The sequence below is a fragment of the Peromyscus eremicus genome, chromosome 3, assembly GCF_949786415.1.
Source record: "Peromyscus eremicus chromosome 3, PerEre_H2_v1, whole genome shotgun sequence".
NCBI classification, from domain to species: domain Eukaryota; kingdom Metazoa; phylum Chordata; class Mammalia; order Rodentia; family Cricetidae; genus Peromyscus; species Peromyscus eremicus.
In genome coordinates this window covers 122,557,529-122,579,893 of record NC_081418.1, presented here as the reverse complement: position 1 = coordinate 122,579,893, position 22,365 = coordinate 122,557,529, and the positions used below count along the sequence as shown (strand labels likewise).

General features: G+C 39.5%; 1 protein-coding gene across 1 annotated transcript in view; it reads right to left on the bottom strand.

Moving 5' to 3' along the window:
• The window catches only part of Grm7 (glutamate metabotropic receptor 7), an 837,060-nt gene that overhangs the window by 116,083 nt on the left and 698,612 nt on the right, over nt 1-22,365 (bottom strand). Inside the window, exon 8 of the mRNA XM_059258312.1 lies at nt 2,560-3,495. Within this exon, the coding sequence (XP_059114295.1) occupies nt 2,560-3,495 (936 nt within the window). The remainder of the gene's footprint in view (nt 1-2,559; nt 3,496-22,365) is intronic.

Here is a 22,365-nt window from a genome sequence, read left to right as displayed (position 1 = left end):
AACAATACATACTTCTAAAGCTAGTGTAGTCATTCTTACTTTTTATATCACCAAGAAGAGGTACATAGGATATAACAAGGCACACTTCTGATATTCCTTCAATGATTACTGCTTTTTATATCACCAAGAATAAGTATATAGGATATACTTAATGCCTTCAACCTTCTTCACATGACATTGTTTTAACAGCAAAAGAATTATCTTCATGTGATTTGATGACAGTCCTTGTCCCTTTCAAAAATTATACTAGTTACCAACCTACCAGCACACATTTACAATTTTTTTTTATTTCTATTGCATTTCAGAACCCTAACTCATATTTTATTATTCCCTTGGCCCAGGGATAGAGAAAAGAAATAAAATGAAATTCAAGTTGGTTTCACAGACAATAAACATGCGTTATGAATCTGAAAAATACTGTTGGAAGCAGCCAATGCTCAATGACTATATATTTTAGAAGAATTTCCTCTAAGATATTTTATGATGAAAGCCATCGTCTAGAGCCATTCAGTGCCCTTAGTTTGAGGATTCTGTTTAGTTTCATGAGATAACCACTTTAAAAAGGCAAGCTTATAGCTCCAGAATCACACAATTTAGGTTACTTGCATCATTTCAGCAGAAAAACCAGCTAAATTCCATGGATTTTTTTTTATAAACAATACACAGGAAACAGAGGCATTAATGAATTACCAAACCAACTCCTGGCAGTATCATTTTTGTTTTAAGATTTTATGTATTTCAACATAATCCTGTTTTTCCTATCCAAGTCTTTAAACATTCAATAGCTTTGTTCAAGGGCCTGAAAGATAGATCATCAAGTAAAGATACTTGCTGTGAAGACTAATGACCTAGGGTCAGTCCCTGAGGTCCACATGATAGAAAGACAGACCCTGTCCCAACAAGCTGTCCTCTGACTTGCACATGCATCTTATAGCATGGATATGTTTTGTTGTTGTTCTTGTTTTTTTTTTGTTTGTTTGTTTTTGTTTTTTCAGACAGGGTTTCTCTGTGTAGCTTTGTGCCTTTCCTGGATCTCACGTTGTAGACCAGGCTGGCCTCGAACTCACAAAGATCCACCTGCCTCTGGCTCCTGAGGGCTGGGATTAAAGGCATGCGCCACCACTGCCCGGCTATGGATATGCATTTTAACACACACATACACAAATGTAAAAGAAAAAAAAAGCATTAGTGTATTTGTTCAAATTAAATTGAAACATAATGACCCCTGCTGTTCAAATATACACTCAATTTCCAATATGATTCTCTCCTAGATGAGTGACTAAGGAAGACTCAGTCTCTTCAAGCAGCAGCCATACTACCCTGTCAGAGCTGCTCACACCAAATGAAGAATTCTCACATTGGTATTTTAGTCTTGTGCAATTTGCATATGTATAAAACTGTATCCAGATGGGTAAGTGTAAAAATCAAATGTGTACACATCATGTGTAGGATCAATACTTCAGGATGACCTACTTGTTATGCAAGTCACACATACAGTTAAATATACATTAACTACATTAAAAACAACACAAGAGTCCACTATTTTGTAATTTATAGATTCATTAATTTATCAGTACATGCAAGGACACATATACTAACTGTCTCTTGTACCAACCTCAAACATTGACAGCATGATCTCCTCACCCCCACCCCTCTCTCTCTCCTACCTTCTTTCCTGTTTTTCTTTGAAAACTCTGGATCTCATTATGATTGCTTGCTGAGATTAAGGTATAGTACACTGTTAGGAAAATGATACAGACTAACTGATGTTCTTATCTATCAGCCCATCTGGTTATATTTGATTGGTGTGCAACTAGGTAGCTCTAATGCACTGTATAGCTTGTGCACTGGATTTGTAGTAACAGCCCAAAGGAGCTACTAAAAAGTCAGAACATCTGTAGCAGTAGTTCTCAAACTTCCTTCCAAATGCTGTGACCCTTTAAAGTGGTTTCTCATGTTGTAGTGACCCCTCCCCAACCATAAAATTATTTTTGTTGCTATTTCATGACTGTAATTTTGCAACTGTTATGAATTGTGATGTAAATATCTGTTTTCTGATGGTCTTCAGCAACCCTATGAAAGGGTTGTTTGACCCTCAAAGGGGTCATGACCTGAAGGTTGAGAACTTCTGATCTGTAGTAATGCTAATAATGGAAGAGTGAACACCACACATTCAGTCACCTGGAACATAGGTACTGTGGCAACTTCTATCCTAAAGAAACATTCATGTGAGCACAGGAATGGTAAGTGAATGGGGAGGAAGGTTTTACTTAGTTAGATTAGATCATCTTGTCCTGGACAATGCCTACTTATACAAATTTTATGTAAATACATTTACTTGAAAAGGTCACATGTCATTGGTTTTAATAGGTTCAAAGGGTAACATCCTATTGAAAAGTTTAGACTCCTGAACCATTAACCTATTAGTCCAATGCTTTTATATTTTTGAGCCTTCTATTCTGTATATAAATTTCTTTGGAGGACACAATCAATTTTGTTTCAGTATGTACAGAACTACACATTTCTGGAATGTACTGTGAGATGTACATTTTCACTTACCTTTTCTGCTGACTGTGCAGTGCCAAAAAATATCGGGATGAAGGCAAGCCATACGATACATGTTGTGTACATAGTGAATCCAATGGGCTTGGCTTCATTAAAATTCTCTGGTACACCCCGAGTCTTGATGGCATACACAGTACATGTGACCATGAGAAGGATGCTATATCCCAAAGAGCAAATGATTTGAAGGTCTGTGATGTCACATTTGAGCACTCCCCTGGCTTGCTCCGGGTTCATTGTCTTATGCTCATCGTAGTCTATGATGATGTTGGGTGGGTCAACCCCAAACCAAATGAAGACACCTAGAAGCTGCACTGATATTAAACTGGAAGTGATTGCCAGTTGTGATGTCGGGCTTATGAGTCTGGGAGCTGTCACTGATTTCTTGCCCTGCTCAAATATGCGATAAATCCGGTTGGTTTTTGTTAAAAGGGCTGCATAACTAATGCACATGCCCAAGCCCAAGAAGACACGCCGGAAAGAACACACTGCCACATCTGGTTTGGCAATCATTAGGAAGGTGATGATGTAGCAGAGAAAGATGCCAGTCAATAAAACGTAGCTGAGTTCCCGTCCAGAAGCCCTGACAATGGGTGTGTCATTGTAGCGGATAAAAGTGGCCATGACAAAGATGGTGGCAATGATCCCCAACATTGCCAGGAAGACGGGAATGACAGCCCAGGGAGAATGCCACTCCAGTTTGATGATGGGGATGTTCTGACAGCCAGTTCGATTTTCATTGGGCCTCTGGTCATAGGGACAATGTTGACATGTCATCTCGTCAAACTGATACTGGTATCCATCACAGGGCTCACAGGTCCAGCAGCAAGGGGTTCCCTTCTGTGTCTTCTTCCTCTGCCCAGGCTTGCAGGGCAATGTGCACACAGAGGGTGGGATCTCCCGGACTCCTTTGCCCCATTGCATGTCCTCTATCTGTACATAGCATAAGAAATGAGAGAAAGCGGGCAGGTCATTCAAAAGTTAAGAATTAGAAAAGAAACCGTCAATGACAAACAATATCAATGTTATTGCAGCTAACAGTAGCAGAGGAAATTCTCCAGAGCAGTTAAACGGAGATACATGGACATGTGCTCAACTGCCTACCCCAGGAGGGTGAACACGGAGGTCTCAAGTTGGGGTACAGGGCACACAAAACCAACAGTAATACAGAAAACTTCTTATCTCTCAAAAAATAAATATTTAAACACACACACACACACACACACACACAGAGGCTTAAAATAATTTTAGGTAATACTGCAGTGCTGAATCTCTCTCCCACTCAGGATTTTACAGAGCCTGTCAGCTTCCCTCAGATAATGGCCTGTTCATTGAAAGCTCCTGGAACAGACAGATCCACCTGGATTCTTATCAGAGAAGAGCAATGGTGTTCATTATTCTAGGCTGCATAGACCACATCACAGCATGCAAGAAGTATTGGGTAAGGAAATGTAAGGACTGTGTGGTCTTGGAACATTTAAAGGTTTGCCAACAGTCTCTCTAAAGACAAACCTGAAACTGAATCTCTGTGGCACAAGAAAGAATGGAAAGTGTATTGGCTGTGCTAGAATATTGGCTTTCTGGGGAAGTCACCTCAGTCAGTGGTGTTCTGGAAAACAAAAGCATTCCACACTAAAGAGAACTTTGTTACTGAGCTGAATGCCCCTGCCAGAATTACCATTTTCCCTCATGGCTGGCATTCTATCCACCTTTCCTTCTTGCTATGGGTTCCTCACATCCCTTTCTACCCCATGGGACTGTAATTCACACACAGAAGCTAAAGGGTGTGCCCATGATTCAGGCCTGGCCAGGTAGCACACTGTAGTTGTTCTCTAGTTTGAACGTGTCTAAGGGTTACTTGGAGGGAATTTTTTGAGGCTTGTTGAGATCCACTCCCAGATTTTTCTCATTTATACAGTCTGGAACAGGGCCTGAGAATGAACATCCCTAACAAGATCCTAAATGACACTGCTCAGGCCTGTTTAGGGACCACCCTTGTCAAGTAGTGTCACCTTTCAAACTCCAAGCCATGAGATCCCTGAGATTACAGGAAATAAAAATTACTGTCCTTGTTGGGAGGTGCTTGTAGCTGCAGGAATGAATGTGCTAGAGAAAGAGGCAAAAAGACAGACACACACACACAGAGAGAGAGAGAGAGAGAGAGAGAGAGAGAGAGAGAGAGAGAGAGAGAGAGAGAGAGAGAGAGAGAGAGAGAGAGAGAGAGATCAGAACAGCGGGGGCTAACTGAGCTCTTGGATAGAGTAGTGCCTGCAGTGGGTATTACCTTAGACTATGTCATGGTGTGAGAGAGTGTATTCACCCCTGGTCCATCATCCTTGGTACATCAGTAGGATTTGTACTTCTGTTGCCTCTAACTAGAGCCTGAGTACAAGATGCACTAACTACATAGCTTCAGTAGAAACAGTCTTAAAAAGATAAACAGTCAGTTAATTATTTTACAAATAAATCCTATCAAAGAGACATGGCTGATTTTCTCTAATTGAATTTTTCATATTGACCTAATTGGAATTTTAATATAATTGAACCAAAGAGAGATTAGAAAGATATTGGAAACTTCAAAACATTTTAAAATCATTTTTTGAGAGATAAGGGAGGAAGGAAGTACATCTTTATCAGTCAATGAACTTTGATGTTACTATGGAATGCAGTGCAGAGCAGGAAGCTGGCTCCACCAGCATTTGCATTTGAGCAACATTCAAACTCTGAACAAATAATATCTTGTTATGGGATATTTCTACATTGTGTAAAGATGTATTTCTGTGATTGACATAAAAAAAAAATAAACAGCCAATAGCTAGGCAGGAGGTATAGGTGGGACTTCCAGGCAGACAGAGAACTCTGGGAAGAAGAAAGGTGGGATTCACCAGCAGAAAATGGAGAGGAAACAGGAGGTATGGGATAGAAAAAAGTAAGGTCACATGGCAAAGTGTAGATTAGTATAAATGGGTTAATTTAAGTTATAAGAGTTAGTGGGACAAGCCCACGCTAAGGCCAAGCTTTCATAATTAATAATAAGTCTGCATGTCATTATTTATGAGCTGCTGGCCCAAAGAAAAGTCTGACTACAAGACCTAATAGTACAAACAAATATACATGGTTTAAGGGGTAAAACATCATAACATCCTTAACAGTTGGGTTTAAACTTGAACCAAAGCACCAAGAATGTTCTGAAGACTTTCATGTGAACTCATTTGCCTGAGCACAAAATTCAAGTCAGCACTAATAAATCTAACTAAATATAAGCCATAATAAGTTCATTTGAAACAATATCTTTTTGAGGCAGTAAGTCATTGGCAGCAATCCCAAAGCCATAAAATTAGCGAAATAAAAATTGTAATAAGACAGAAAATGATAGGCAATAACTTTACAAGTGTCAGAAATAAGAAGTAGGCACATTTGAAAATTTTGCTATTATTAATACAAATGCTGTCCAATGTCAAATTAAAGGAGCCTAGTCATGGTCACTAGAGAAGATTAGTGAGTAAAGCCAATAAGTGAATTCCATGAGCTGAGTTTGTCATTGTCTGACTCCAATATTAACAGATATGATTAAATTTGATCAATAGGCATTAGTGTAGGGCATGTATGAACATCAAAGCAAATGGTCATTACATGTAATAGTTTACACTGATTCTAAACATTGTCACCACACTGTGTTTTCCACATGGAATAAAATAAAATGCCCAGAAATGCAGAAATTTTGTTTTATTTTTTCAGTGCATCTAAATATACACAAGGGCTATAACCACAGGCATTACATTGAGTGATTGCTTAATTTGTTTTCAATTTTCATTTAAAGTCAATTTCAACTCTGCTTAATTATATATATTAAAGCAACAGAGTCACCTCTTGCTCCAAATGAACAGAAGTCTAAATTTACTCCCTAGGCTACTAAATAACATGATTGAAAGTATTATCCTATGAAGGTAGCAAGTGCCCCAGTTTTGTAGGAAATGAGATGCGAACGGTTTGGCTTTGCCTACTGCCATTTTATACAGATACGGCAGTTTATTTTCTAGGAAGAAATCATGGCTACAAATACCCATGAGTAACTATTGAAAAATACTGGTCATTTACAGTTATGAAAAAATCAAGTATGACACCAATTTTGTTTGCAAAATGGCAGTAGGATGGTGAGTTTCAGTTTCCTCTGAACTCTGTAACAAGACAGTGTTTCGGTTAGATGGGAAGCCAAATTTTAGATATGAAAAGATTGGATAAAAAATACAAGGATGTATAACATCTTACTTAGAAAAAATGGGCTTAAATTTTCCTCCTGGACAACTAAAGGTTATGATTGTTTGACACCTCATTTGCTCACAGGGAAGAGCTTTTGAGATTTTCGTTCTAGGCAAGAAAAAAAAGAACTTCACATCTGGCGCCAATAATGGACACAAGTCATGGTGCACAGATTATATGCTGGCTGGGTTAATTGGTAAGAAAGAATCCCTAATGTGGGGCTTGAAGCAAGAACAAGGCTATAGCACTGACCTTTGACATGTGCCCACATGATGCTTAGAAATATCTCAGTCATGTTGAGACAATGAAAAGATGATCCCAAAGAAGGAAGCTCATATACTGAGGATCGGGCATACAGTGCAGAAGGATGTTAGTCATGGCTCATCCATTCTAACAGCTCTCAAAGCTATAGAAATTTACTTTCAAGAACTAAAGTATGTTGTTTTTCCACATTTTTTTCTTTTTCACCTTCAGTGATACTAAGTACTCTGGGCTACTCATGTCGCAAGGCAGATTCCCCTTGCTTCCTCTGAGACATGTAGGAGAAGCCCTCACTCTTCTATGTGGGCCTCGTCTTTCCCCAGTGTCCCTGCCATGCTGCTGTAGGCCTGTTTATGGCATTAATACTTTTTCTGATAAATCTCTTATACAAAAGGACAATTAAGCTCAGCCTCTTGAACCCTAAACCTGAAAATTTTCAAAGGCAGTAGGATGGTGAGTTTCACCAGAGCCGGGCAGATGTAAAGAACTATGTTGTGGACAGCATAATTATGTCATCCAAGTCCACCGTAGTCCCCAAACTTTGTATATGAAATGATAAATTTTCCTTCATGACAACAAACTCTTTAGGGGCGGTTTGCTAACTACAGTGCCATATTCAAAGAAGCAAGTGTTTTCTGACTTTGGGGTTTGGTATATGCTGACCCTGCAACACTATTCGGTCAGTCAACAAGGACATCAAGGTTTTCACAAATAGTTGGGAACTCCAGAAGAAAAGAGAAGTGGAAACTCTCCCATGATGAAAAACACTTGTCTGCCTCCTGAGTATTTTATAAAAATGGACAGCAAAAGACTAGATTTAGAAAAGCAGGCTTGCCACTGCTTCTGACTTACTCATGCCCATTGGGTCCACATTCTGTACCTGAAGTACTTGGTGGAAAACTGTACTGTAATTCTAGGAAAGAGTTACTCCTTAAGAAATGTGTAGATCTTAGAACAACGAGAATTTTAACAGCTAAATGAGGTGCTGCCCAAGCACAAATAACAAAACCAAACAGAAAAAGAATTTTTTAAAAGACATTCTTTGAAGTATTCATTTTCATCTGTAAGACATTTATCCTTTTTTCATCCAAATACTTTCTAACCAAAGGAAAATTTTATCATGCTAAGGACACTTTTCCTGTTGAAATTCCATTTTACATTTTCCCAGAGCTTACTCCATCAACCAAGCTGACTGCAACCATAGCTGTAAAATTCCCTGCAATATTATTCTGACTTATTGGAACTTTAATAGAATGAGCTAATTAACAAAAAGCTTTGTAATTGAAATTCCATTTGTTCATTAAAATACATTTAGTCTTTCTATTTTAAGGGGGGCTGTTTAGAAATAAACAGGAGTGTAGAGTTGTCCATACAAGGAAAGAGCCGGTTTGACTTCTGATTAGAACTGGGGAAGGTGGGAGCACTAAGAGTTCCATGAACTTCTTTATTAGTTACTTTTTGTTGCTATGACAATATACCATGACAAAGGCAACTTAGAGAAAGAGGGGGTTATTTGGGCTTATACTCCCAGAGGGATGAGTCTGTAATGGCAGGGATGCAGGGCAGCAAGTAGTTGGCCTGGTGGCTGGAGCAAGAAGCTGACAACTCACATCCTCAACCCGAAGCACAAAGCAGGGAAAGCAAATAGGAGGCAGCAGGAGTATTTTAAGCTCCAAGTCTTTCCTCAGTGACATTCTTCCTCTAGCAGGGCTGCACTCTCTAGACTTCCACAAGCAGTGCAAGAAACTAGGGACCAAGTAGTCAAATGCCGGAGACTGTGAGTGACATTTCTCATTCAAACCTCCACAGATTCTGAAGTACCTCAATATGTTTTAAAACTCAGGCCCTATTTTTAAACATTTGGCAGCTTAACGAGACTAGGAGAGAATTTCAAGGCTTCTACATTATAATAAAAACACTCATTAATGCAGATTCAACTTCTTTACAACCTGTAATTACAGCAATCATCCTTTCTTAATGTACTCCAAGAAGCAAGTCTTGTACATTGTACCATCAGGAATTTTCTCTTCACATGCAATAGACCCTACAAGAAAGGACTCAGAACTTCTCCCTCACTGCAAAGCCCTTGTAATACTAACACCAAGTCAACTCTAAACTTAAACCAGTATACCAACTCCCCTTGTAGACTGAATTTACCAGACTCACCCCAAGGGTTTAAAACCTTCTGAAGCTAACTAAGAACAGACTTTCACAGTCTCTAAGGGTATGAGCTCAGGGTTGAGATGATTTCAGTATGCAGGTAACAAACTGATTATGGAGCTAAGCTATATAAAGAGCTAGGTTACTATGAACAAATCTATGCTGTTCGATGAACTTAGGTACTACATTTTGGACAAGTGATATAGCTCAGTAGGTAAATGTACTTGCTGCCTAGCCTGAGAATCTGGCTTGGAGCCATGCCAACTACTTGCTGCCATGTATCCCTGCCATTACAGACTCATCCCTCTGAGAGTATAAGCCCAAATAAGCCCCTCCTTCTCTAAGTTGCCTTTGTCATGGTATATTGTCATAGCAACAAAAAGTAACTAATAAATCTCCAGGACCAACGTGGTAGAAGGAAAAAACCACTTTCTGAAAGCCACATATGTACCTTGTTACGTATGCATGCATGCACACACATGCATATATATGCACACAATAATAACAGCAACAATAATAAAAACATAAATTAAAAAATACTGACAGTAATTCTAGTCTACTTTTGGTCTTGTTAAATAGTATCTCTTAGTCACTTGAAACGCTTACCTGGCCATTCAAAAGTTATAGGTAACATACTGGAGTTACAAATACCCACAGTTGGGACTATTTCTGGATTTGAACTCCATATTTCCTTTTTGGGGGGATTGTACTGACGATTTTCTCTGAAGAAGTTCCTCAAGCCTCTCCCTAGCCTACTTCTTGCCTTCCCTCCCATGGTGGCTGTGATATCTAATCTTGTCAACTTGACCATACTAAAATTAGCGAAAACCCAAGTAGGTAGCTATGACTGTGAGGGATTTTCTTATTAGGATGATTTGAGGTAAGAAGACACACTCTAAATCAGGGCCACAGTTTTCTACCTGCTTACCCTTATTCTTGCTGGCAGATTCAACTATAATAACTATAATACTACTGCTGAGACATTCCTTTCCCAGTATTAGAACCTACTTCATGGGGATTCTAATGTGGATTGAAGACCTCTCTGTAGGATCGTCTTGGGACACCAGCAGCAGATGGGACTGCTGAAACATCCAGCTTCATGGACCAAAGAACTACTGGATTCTTTGCCTCTCTGTCACATGAGATTCTCATTGTTGGGCTGCTAAAACTACAGCCTGTAAGCCACTCTAATAAATCTCATATGTGTGTGTGTCTCTCTGTGTGTATGTGTATAATACATATATGTATATATGTATATATGTATGTTTAATACATATATAATACATACATATATACATATGATCATACATACACATAAATATGTATATATAGTCTGTTCCTTTAGAGAACCCCAACTGATATAATGGCTGTATGCCCCTTTCTCTCTATATATTTTGCTTATTTATACTCTTATAGTTTTGGTTGTGAGCCTAGCCTTTAATGACTGAGCCATCTCTCCAGCCCTGTTTATACTCTCAATGAAGCTCCTTTCTAGATGTTAAAGGCCTTTACTTTAAGACATATGTCTTTTGAGGCAGGTCCAAGCACCTCCCCCTGAACCAAGGATGTGTAAGTTGTCCCACCACAGGCAGTGAGCTTCAAAAAGCCCGCTCATGTCCTAGGGATAGATCCTGATCCCACTGCCAGAGGCCCCTTAAGCAGATCAAGCCACATAACTGTCTTGCCTATGCAGAGGGCCTAGTCCAGTCCTAGGGTATCAGGCTCTGCTGACTCCCCATGGGAGGCCTTGCCTTAAAGGAGCTGGGAATGGAGGGTGGGATGTTGAGGAAGGCTGGGGGGTGCAAGGAGGGAGGGGAGGGTGCTGTGGGATATTCTGTATGGCAAATGTGTTGCTAATTAGTCAATAAATAAAACACTGATTGGCCATTGGCTAGGCAGGAAGTGTAGGCGGGACAAGGAGGAGAATAAAGCTGGGAAGTGGAAGGCTGAGTCAGAGAGACACTGCCAGCCGCCATGATGAGGAACAGCATGTGAAGATGCCCATAAGCCACGAGCCATGTGGCAAGGTATAGATTAATGGAAATGGATTAATTTAAGCTGTAAGAAAAGTTATCAAGAAGCCTGCCACGGCCATACAGTTTGTAAGCAATATAAGTCTCTGTGTTTACTTGGTCGGGTCTGAGGGGCTGTGGGACTGGCAGGTGACAGAGATTTGTCCTGACTGTGGGCCAGGCAGGAAAACTCTAGCTACAGGAGGGGATCTGTGGTTGGTATATAAAATGAATAAAAAATTCTTAGTAATTATAGTAAAATTAATATAAAAAAAAGACATATGTCTGGCTTTTACTTACATTGTCAAATGTTCTGTCTGTTCTCCCTCCCTCCTCAAAGCTTGATCCTGGTCTCCAGGTCTTTCTTTCTAATAAACCTCATTCCCAAAGTATGTTGTGTGTTATAGATCAGCTCCTTTTCTTAAACACAATTCTTCACCTCTTCATTATCATTGTATTTAACATATATATTGAGGATTTACTGCATTACCATTTTTTGGACCTGTTTTAGTTACCAAGGACTAATCTGGTACAACAAACCACCCCACAACCAAAACAAACACGACAAAACAAAACAAACACCAACAACAGAAACCTATACTAGCCTTTGGCAATGGAATGAACGTTTCTCACCTTTACTCTTATAATATCTTTGGCAAAAACTGTCTTGTGTTTCCTCCTTGCACATTCCCACTGGCCACTTCTTAATCTCTACACATGCACAGCAGTGAGAATGCTCCCTGATCAGGGCATCCTACTTTTAATCCCTTCAGTGCCTTTTCAAGGCTCTTAAGACTCCTGGATGGCCACTCACAGTTTGTCAGGACACCCATAAGGCGGCTTCATCCTCCTAACTTTATTTCAGTTTCACCAAGCTTCCTGCCCACAATGTGTTATATACATCACACCATGTCCTACACCTCTTGAGATCTCCAGGTTACTGTTCGATGGTCATTAGACTCACCGAATGAGGTCTCCCCTTTATAAACCCTTAAAGATCCTTCACAGCACTTAACAAAAATTATCCTTCTTAAAACCTGTCACTTGATTAAGCTTGATCTCTTGTGTAAGTTTCATGAGAAAACCACCTCCCTTCAGTTTGGAATCTCAGCATCTGGGAGGGATGGGTGAATAAAATAACAGTCCTTCATCAGCAAGTTTTCTGAAGTCAAAATCAGATGTCGGGAGTAGAGTGGTGGTAACTAGAGGCTGGGAAGGGTAGGGGGTAGAGAGGTGTGGCACTGATGAATGATGAGTATAAAGTTCTGACAGACTCTTGTGTATCATATAGTGATGATAGCTAAAAATGATATATATGCCAAAAGCTAGAAGAAAATGTTATCTTCTATCCAAATATCACCAGATCTGTCAGAATATTTCAGACTGCACACAAGAAAATGTATCACCTATCTTCTTCACCTTTCCCTGTGTTTTACCACATTCCTTCCAACTTGATCTGGTGTATCCAGATACACAGACAAGTTACAGCATAAACAGTGAGTTCAGGAAGTCATGAGCTCAAGTCCCAGCATGACTACCCTCAACAAGTTATTTACTCTCTCTGAACCTCATTTAAAAAATAAACAAAGAAACAAAATACCTTTATGACATTAAAGTAATAAATGTTAAAGGAAAGAAGTACATATAACTTGATTTAGACTTCATACATTATCTCTATCAAACCAGCTTTTTATTTCATAAATACATACATTACCCACATTTTCATCTGCCAGTTAGGAAAAAAATGAAATAAAATACTTCTATAAGATAGCAAAACATCCACAATTGCTTTTGCGAGATCCATCTGTTTGCTCTGCATCCAATGCATGTCTATCTATAGAGTGAACATTTGCAGTTGAAATGCCCTTGACATTTTCTTGCAGAATGAAAGGGAATTAAATGTAGAGCACCCAATTGCTAGGTAGAGGAGAAGTGAATACAATTAGCACAGTGTAGAGAGAGAGGAACAGGAGCCATGTGCAAGCCACAGCCAAGGACAGAATTCACTTTCAGGGAGACCTGACTACCCTTCCTCCACTGGTAAATTTAGCTACAGCTCAAAATAGAAAGAGTGTGAGCTGAGAAATAACTCTCTAGGTCCAAACACTGGCCCTCTTATCTCCAGTCTGGCCAAAGGCAAGTAGACTACATGAAGTCTGTGTTTCCTGAGCTTAAATATTTTGAAAGCTCAGCAGGATGATATCTATATCTATATCTATATCTATATCTATATCTATATCTATATCTATATCTTTATCTATATCTATCTATCTATCTATCTATCTATATATATATATATATATATGGAAGTAACATGGTGTCTAAGACACAGTAACTACTTAAAGAGTTATTAATTTATATGAGAACAACTTGTGGTGATTAGATCATTCCATGTAATTAGCTTTCCTCATCCCATTCTCTTTCTTTTAGTTCGTTTCTTCCAGCCAAATAACACCAGCATTGCCTGTCAAAGCAGTTCAGACGGTACATATCTAAACAGTGGCTAGCTCACTTTCTCTAGATGCCTTCCAACCTGACTTCATGTACCCAGAGGAACTTACAAAATGGAAGTTGCAATGAGAAGGATGTGTTCAAATCTTAGCATAGCACCAAAGGGAAATGGCTCCTGCTCTCTGAACCTCACAATTTAAAACTCTGAAATGGAGACTGCAAGGTTACCTCCTAGACTTACCAAGAAAATGAATGAAGAGAGTGCATTATCTGGCACCTAGTGAATGAATCCCATCATTTAAAATTATTAAAGATAGTGGATGTCATCACGCCTCTCCTGCACATCTTCCTACCTTCAAAAGCAACTGTTGAAACACTAGTTCCTGGTATCTTTCATCAACCCCTTTCTTCCATGCACTATCTGATACTGGTCTGTGAAAGTCACCCCATGGTTTTATCTCCTTAACCACTATCTCTGACTTTCAGGCTTGCTTTTTGTTCCTTTATTCTTTACCGTTTATCATCATAGCAATGGCTATCTAATATCTACTCTCTGGATATTTATTTCTTCCTCTATCTACTTCTACTGAAATGTAAACCAGTGAGTGTGGTGATATTTTGTTGTACTCTAATAAAATTTGCCTGAAGATCAGAGGACAGAGCCAGCCACTAGATTAAACATAGAGGTTAGGCAGTGGTGGCACACACTTTTAATGCTAGCACTCGGAGGCAGAGATCCATTTGGATCTCTGTGAGTTCAAGGCCACACTAGGTTTCATAGATTGATCCAGGAGAGAAACAGAGTCAGTCAGTGGCGGCACACACCTTTAACCCCAGTATTTGGGAAACACACATGCCATTAATCCCAGCACTAGGAAGGGTGAGATAGGAAGTGAAATGGCTGTGCAGAGAAAGGCATGTAAGGTGTGAGGAGACAGGAACTAGAGAGCCTTTTGGCTGAGGACTCAGAAGCATTCAATCTAAGGATTCGTGGAGACAGGATCAGCTGAGGAGTTAGTTGACTAGGTGAGAAGTGGTTGTGACGTGTTTCTTCTGATCTTTCAGCATTTACTCCAATATCTGGCTCCAAGTTTTTATTATAAGACCATTTAGGATTCATGCAACAAGCAAGGGCTGAGACTGTGTCTATACTGTAATATTCATTCTATGCCCAGGAACAGCAGCAGAGAAAGGTAAATATAGATTCTAGTCCCTCCAGTTAAGTCTAATATAGGTTTCAAACTCTCTACCAGAGACACTGTGGGATTAGCTTTCTATATGTGCACAGTATAAAAATACCCTTACCGCATGCCAACTGCTGGCCCTCCATACCATCTCTATCCCAAGGCTGAGGATGCCAGGGCTTCCTTTTAACAAGAATTGTTTTCCCTAATTCCTCTGTAACTACACTAAATGTCCCAGAGTTTCCTTGATGCTGCCAAGCCAGAAATGGCTTCTTCACTATTTGAAATTGCCAATCATTTCATCTATGCCATTATTCTTTCTTCTTCCACTTACACCCTAAAAAACTACCACCAGTATCTATTTCTTTCTAATCCTTTACACAACCTAAAATGTGATGTGAAACCTGGGGCAGATTCTATCACAGGAGAGAACTTTCAGGATTAATATAGAAAGGAATAAATTCTTAGGCGAAAAAAAATGCCTTCTTGTATGTCCTTGAACAATCTTCCTTGTATTGAGCCTTCTGAATCTGACCTGCTTTAAATATGACAAACTATACAAGCAAGAACAATAGAAGTCACCCCTCCCATCTCCAACACTAAATCTTTTCTAACCAGCTCAAAGATTTTCTTTTATGTTTTCATGCTGAAGACAACTTGCAAATTGCTTTTCACACACTCACCTGGGATGAGGCACATCCTCTGCCAGGTTAGGGGAGAAGAATGCTGATCAGTAGGTATCTCTCATCAGAGACAAGAAGGCCTTTTGTTTTGTGTTTTCTGTTTGTTTTCTTCTCCTTCCTAGGTTTTCAAGCTTCTGAACTTCTAGGTTCGCTCTTTGAAGTTAGAGGATAGATAGTGTAGGATTGATGTTGTTTTCTGTGTACTATTAGAGATGATTCACTATGTCACTGTGGTGAATACTAGTCCTCAGGAATATAGTTTAAAGAACCACTCCAAGGAGGTTGAGGAGATGGTTCAGTCAGTTAAGTGCTTGAAAGCATGAGGACTTCCATTCAATGCCTGTGCACACCTACAAAGCTGTGCATGAAAGCACATCTGCAACTTCAGCACTAGGGAGGCAGAGACGAGCAGGTCCCTAGAGCTTGCTGGCAGGTTAGCCTAGTTGAATTTGTTAACTCTATGGCCACTCTCAGTGGATTCTAATCTCAACAAGTGTCCTCATCTCAAATGATAGGGTGAAAAGCAATATAGGAGGACACCTGACATTGACCTCTGTATGCATGTGCCTGCCACCCCCTACAGATGTGTCAAAGGAATCTTGGTGCACGTTAGTTTATTAAAAACTTAGAGATAGTTTAGATTAAGGAAAGGCCGTTCCTCCTTGATTTCCTCCAGTGCTTTCTTATTCATTTTGAACAGAACAAACCACTGTTTTCCCACCTATCAGAGATTGTCTCAGCATCCTGTGGCCCTTTTCCCTCTCCAGTGACATTGCAGTAGCAGTATATGGCTCATCTACAGCTGTGACTGAATGCTACCATCACTTCAGATCTTCACATTTTGTGCACAGAGGACTAGCTGTGTCATTCTTGGGAAGTCAAAGATTATCTATGAGGTTAATTTCCTCACCAGTAAGATAGAGTTATTGTTGGGATTCCTGGCTACTCCTCCAGCTAATGACTGCACATGTGCTGTCCAGTAGCCAGGCAAGATATTTAGTCATTTCAGGGCCTTATATCCTACGTAATCTGTGTGCTGCATGGTCACGTAATTTGCCCACAGCAAGATCACATAATCTATGCGCATGTGTGACATAGCTAGCTAGCCCATATGTGCATGTGCAGGGGGAATCCATAAAAAGTGGGTCATAGACTCCTCCCCCCTCTTACTCTTCCTCTCTCTCAATGCACAATCTTCCATAAGCCTAAACACATTCCCCTCTGTTCCTTCCCCTAATAGACTCTTATAGTGGGGTTTTGTTGTGCCTCGTGGCTTTTCTCACATGGTAAACAGTGCCACTTAATGAATAACACAGCACCACATAATAATAACTAACAGTTATAAGAAAAGCATAATTGTATGCATGAGAGTGTTTCAAAGTAGCAGTAATCCATTAAGATGAGGAATTTATCTATTTCTTCCTTTTCATCCCATTCTTGTAGAATAAGTTATGGTTTATCATTTTTATTTTGTTTATTACATCCATACCTGAATTTGCAGATCATATGGACTGCCTCCCCTCCCCCATTTATATTAGCTGGACTGAGCCCAATGTGCCTTCCTGAGAATTTACACCAAAAAGTGCCTTATGGGAAAAATAGTACTCCATTACAAACAGACTATATGTAAAACAATATTTTTCTTTAAGCATATGCAATCTATTATTGAAGAAGAAAATAAGCTTGGTAACTACTTATCTCAGAGAACAGCTTAAAAAGCTAGAACTCCAGGCACTCTTGCTAATTACAAAGGATATAGAATTGATATATTTGGGTAAGAGATGCTTTTGAATTTTTTCTATTAACTAAGCAAGCAGTTGCACACTGTGCCTAGACCATATGAAGTTTTACAGAATGCCATCAAGACACACCTATTTGTGTTGTCAATGTCCATTTTTACCTGTGTATTAGAACACAAGAATATTTTAGGAAGGGAGTCTGCTATCTTACAAACATGTTACTCCTCCAAGCTAAGGGAACAGTAACCTTCAATCTGCTTACCTGTCCATTCAGATGTATGACAAGTTTAGAAAGGGAAAAACAAAGCGTTTATTTGACTCAGATTATCATTCCAGGTTTACTGGAAGATAAAAGAAACATATATGCATATCTCTTATAAAAATTACTTTAGCATGAAGGAACATTCATATAAGGATACAGGACTGTGATGCATCTTCCATGCTATAGCTTTGAAATAACAGGAGTGGTCTTTACATCATTCTTCTACTATTATCTTATATCTGTCCTATCTCATAATTCATAGGCCATTCAAGATGCACTTCCTTGTTACTATACTATATGAAACAATAAGAATGCAGACCCAAGGAACATGTTTCCTAAGAAGAGCTTGGTATATTGACAGAAATTTGCATACAAGTCTCACTGAGCTTAATGCCACTTAACATATATGTGAGGTCTGCAGAGATGGCTCAGGAGTTAAGAGCAAGGCTGCTCTTGCGGAGATTCTGAGTTCAGTTCCCATCAGTCAGCTCACAATCTTCTGTATGTAACTCCAGGGGATCCAGTGCCCTCTTCTGGACTCTAAGAAAACCTGAATTTATAGGTACATATACCCAAACATACACATACATGCACGTAATTAAAAATAACGTGTCTTTTTTTTCTATCCCCCCTCCTCCTCCCACCTCCCTCCTCCTCCTCCCCCTCCTACCACTCCTCCCCTTTCTCCTCCTCCTCCTCCTCCTCCTCCTCCTCCTCCTCCTCCTCTTCTCTTTGAGACAGGATTTCAAGTAGCTCAGGATTGCCTCAAGCTCACTATGTAGTGGAACTAGACCTTGAACATCTGGTTCTTTTGCCTCTGAATTCTGATTACAGACTTGCATCACTGTATTTGGCTAAAGATTGATTTTTTCAGATTATTTTATTTATTTATTTATTTATTAATTTTGTATTTCTATTGTTCCATAGCCTTCTTTTGTACAATAGTGGGACATAATCTGTGAGAATGCTGTTAACCCCTTTGTAAGATAAGATCAGGAAAGACACCAATAAATAGCTCAAGGAAGAAAAGTAGGGACACAGGCATTGGATTTAGGGACAGAGATGAAGAGAAAAGCCAATAGAAAGTTTAGTTGAGCTATAAGAGGCAGGGAGGGTACACAGCCAGGGTGGAAGGGAGGAACAAAGAGACGGGAGGAAGGAGAAAGGGATAGAGGTGCTGCAGACCTAGGTGCAAGTATGCAACAGATCATGCGAAACAATGTATTCATTACTCTGTAACTATAAATATCATCAGCCAGTGGATGTGACATGTAATATTCAATCCAATTCAGTTGGTGAATAAGTCATATATGAAGCCTAAACTACAGGAACATAGATGAAAACAGTCAGCCAAGCAACAGCAGTACAGAGGTTCCCACCTTTATCTGCAGGGAATGCCTACAACTGCAGACATCACTAACCTTACATTCACATATATTTTGTTTATTTTCTTACACACACATTAATGGGATGATTAATTTTAATCATCATACTAAAGTATTCTCTAACTCATGTCAGTCTCTGTGCACGCCTGTGGGGATTGTCTTGATTATATTGATTGAGGTAGGAAGACTTCCCACTGTGGATGGCATCATTCCCTAGGTAGGAACCCTGAAGTTTATAAGAGGGAAGGAAGTGAGCTGAGCATAAGTGTGCATATATTAATTATTTCCTCTCTGCTTCTTGACTAGGCTTGCAATGTGACCAATTGTCTCAAGTTCCTGCTGCGGTGACTTCCCCACAATAATGGGTTACTATCCAGAACATGAGCTAAAATAAATCCCTTTTCCCCTAAGTTGCTCTTCTCAGGGTATTTTATCATAGCCACAGAAAAATATAATATAATTAAGGTAATTTGTATGTGTGCATAGTTATTATAAATTTTATTTATATGTTAAGAGATTAAAAATAGCCAGAAATGATGGTAGACAGTTTTGGTCCTATAACTCATGGGAGGCAGAGGAAGGCACATCTCTGTGAGTTCAGGACCAGCATGGCCTACTAAGTGAGACGGTGTCTTAAATTTTAAAAAGAGGTAAAATATAACTAATAGTAAGTTATAAAATCATAACATATTATAATACAAGTTATGCAAATATAGTCCCTCTTTTAAAAGGGTCAAAACAAGTGCTAGGTTTCTATATTTCCTTTTCCTTCCTTCTTCTTTCTTTCCCTTTCTTTGTCTTGAGACAAGCTCTTTTGTTAAAGTCTAGGCTGGCCTCAAACTCACTATGTAGCTGAAAATGAACTTGAAGTTCTGGTCCTTCCATTTTTCATCTCCTAATATAGTATTTTATATCAGTAATTTATATATAGTAATTATAGTATTTTCTCAGTGGGATTGGCTTCAGATAAGTAAAGCCAGAGAAAGCAAACTACAGACAAATGGGTATTGCCATATAGCACATTAATAAAGTATGAATTGTAACAAGTGTTAATTAGGAAAGAAATGATGATGAATAACTTGAAGGCAATTGCTTTATGTAGAATTTGAGAGAGGGAGAAGGCGTAATTTGTGAGCTGTGACATGAAAGCTACAGACATAAGCATGTGAAGTGACAGGGCCCATGCAAATGCCCCACAGTCTGCAAGGCTTAGCATGTTAGACTGGCACTTCTCAGACTGCAGTGTGTCTAGGAATCTGTTGTGGGACCTGTGTTTCCACAATGTTCCTCACCTGGCCTCTGTTTCACAATGACTCATGACTCATAGCTCTGGAACCAAGAGTCACACAAACAGTGGGGACGAATTCTGAGGGCTCAATGGTCAGCCAATCTGGCTAAAATGGTAAACTCAAGGATCAGTGAGAGACTCTGTCTCAAAAAATGGACAACAGGTGAGAAAGGCACCTGACATTGACCTCTGCACAGTGACATATATGGGAAGAGTGGGAAGATTTGTATCTCCAAGTGCACACAAATGTATAACACACACACACACACACACACACACACACACACACACACAAACACACACTACGAGATGTTAAATGAGGCCACATATGTGGGGTTCTGCTTCAACAAGACAAATGGCTGTAAGATGAGGACTAGACAAAAGGATACAGTTGCACAGAGGGAGGCCACAGGAGGACAGAGCAAGGAGTTGGCCATCTGCATGCTCCTAAGTGAACCCCAACATAGTCCCCAAAGGCCCCTGCATCTTGAACATTTGTCCTGAGAGCATCCAATCAATAAATTTCTGCTGTATGTCAACCAGTCTGTGGCAGGCTGCTGTGACCATTCTTGTGAGATGTAGAAGACACTGGGTTATACACATTACATTTAACAATGGATTCCTTCATGTTCACTCAGCTTGGCAGAGGAGCGGAGGGAGAACACTGGACAAAGATTGATGGTTTGTAGTAGTAGTTTCTGTTAACAATATGAGGGACATGATGGAGACTCTGAAACATTCATACATAGGTCTGTCTAGAGGGCTTCTGGCCATCAGAATGTGCAACATTTCCATATGATTTGCATGTGCACAGAGAAATGAAAAATATTGAGCTTTATTATATATATTTTTAAAGTGTGCAAATGTGTTATGCACAGTACAAGTGATGTGTATGATGTGTACAGTGTGTATGTGCATATGTGTGTGTGTGTGTGTGTGTAAGCATGGAGGCCACAGGTAGATGTTGGGAGTCTTCCTCTACCTCTACTCATCTTATTTTTTGAGGCAGGGTACTTCATTGAACCTAGAACTCAATGTTTATGTTAGACTGGCTGGCCAGAAAGCCCCTGGGGATGTGCCTGACTCCTCCTCCCACCAGTGTTGGGGTTACAGGTGTATTCCACCCTGTAAGGCTTTGACATGCGGTTGCTCATGGCCTCATTATTACACAGCAGGCACTTAATCTACTGAGTGACCTCCCCCAACCCTGTTATAATTTTTAACAAGGTTTCCAGAGATGTTACAGACAGCTACAGTAGATAATGCATGTATAAACAAATGCAGAAAATATGACTTGGTTTGTATCCTTTCCCAGACATGGCAGGTATTAAATAGGAAGTAAGATTTTTTTCTTCCCTTCAATCCTCAGAATGTTCACACTTGAAAACACCTGCTTTTATCTTGCATGAGAAGCCAAGCAGCTGTGTAAAGGATAACACATCCTACCAATGCCCTTAGCACCAGGCCCTTGGTAATTGCCCATTTAAATGAAAAAAGTAACTGCTAATACATATGCATTACTGAAAGGCACGCTCCAATCTTCCTTGCCAACCTGCACATTTCTATAATAAGCCATTTGTTCAGAGCTCAATTATTTTGTTATATTTGATTAAACAAAATCAGCACTGCAGAAATTCTATTGGGGTAAATTGACATCTTTTCTCAAGAAAATCAACCCCTTTGCTGGGCATGCTTTTAATAGTGAATTTTCCCAGTATCAATGGCCATATTTGAGCATGATTCTTGAGAACTGCTTTTAAGATTGACAGACAGCAACCTTACAGATTGCTGTTACAAAACAGTTACCATGTCAACAGATCAAAAATTACTCAGCCTAAGAGATAGCTCTGTGATATTCATAAGACTTGGCAGGTAGGAATTAACTATTAAAGCCTTGTAATTAGTTTCTTAATCCAGAGCTTGGAAGTGATAATAGTTTAATGCCTAGGCTACGTCAATAACATTTAGGCATTATGATTCATTCAAAAAGTGGATATACTAATGCTGCTACTGAGTACATGAAAATAGGATGAAATGAGTATGGGCCTGGGTTAGGTAAGTAAACTTCCTGGTTATTGTAATGGAGCATTATTTATCTAATAAAGATATTGTCATCAA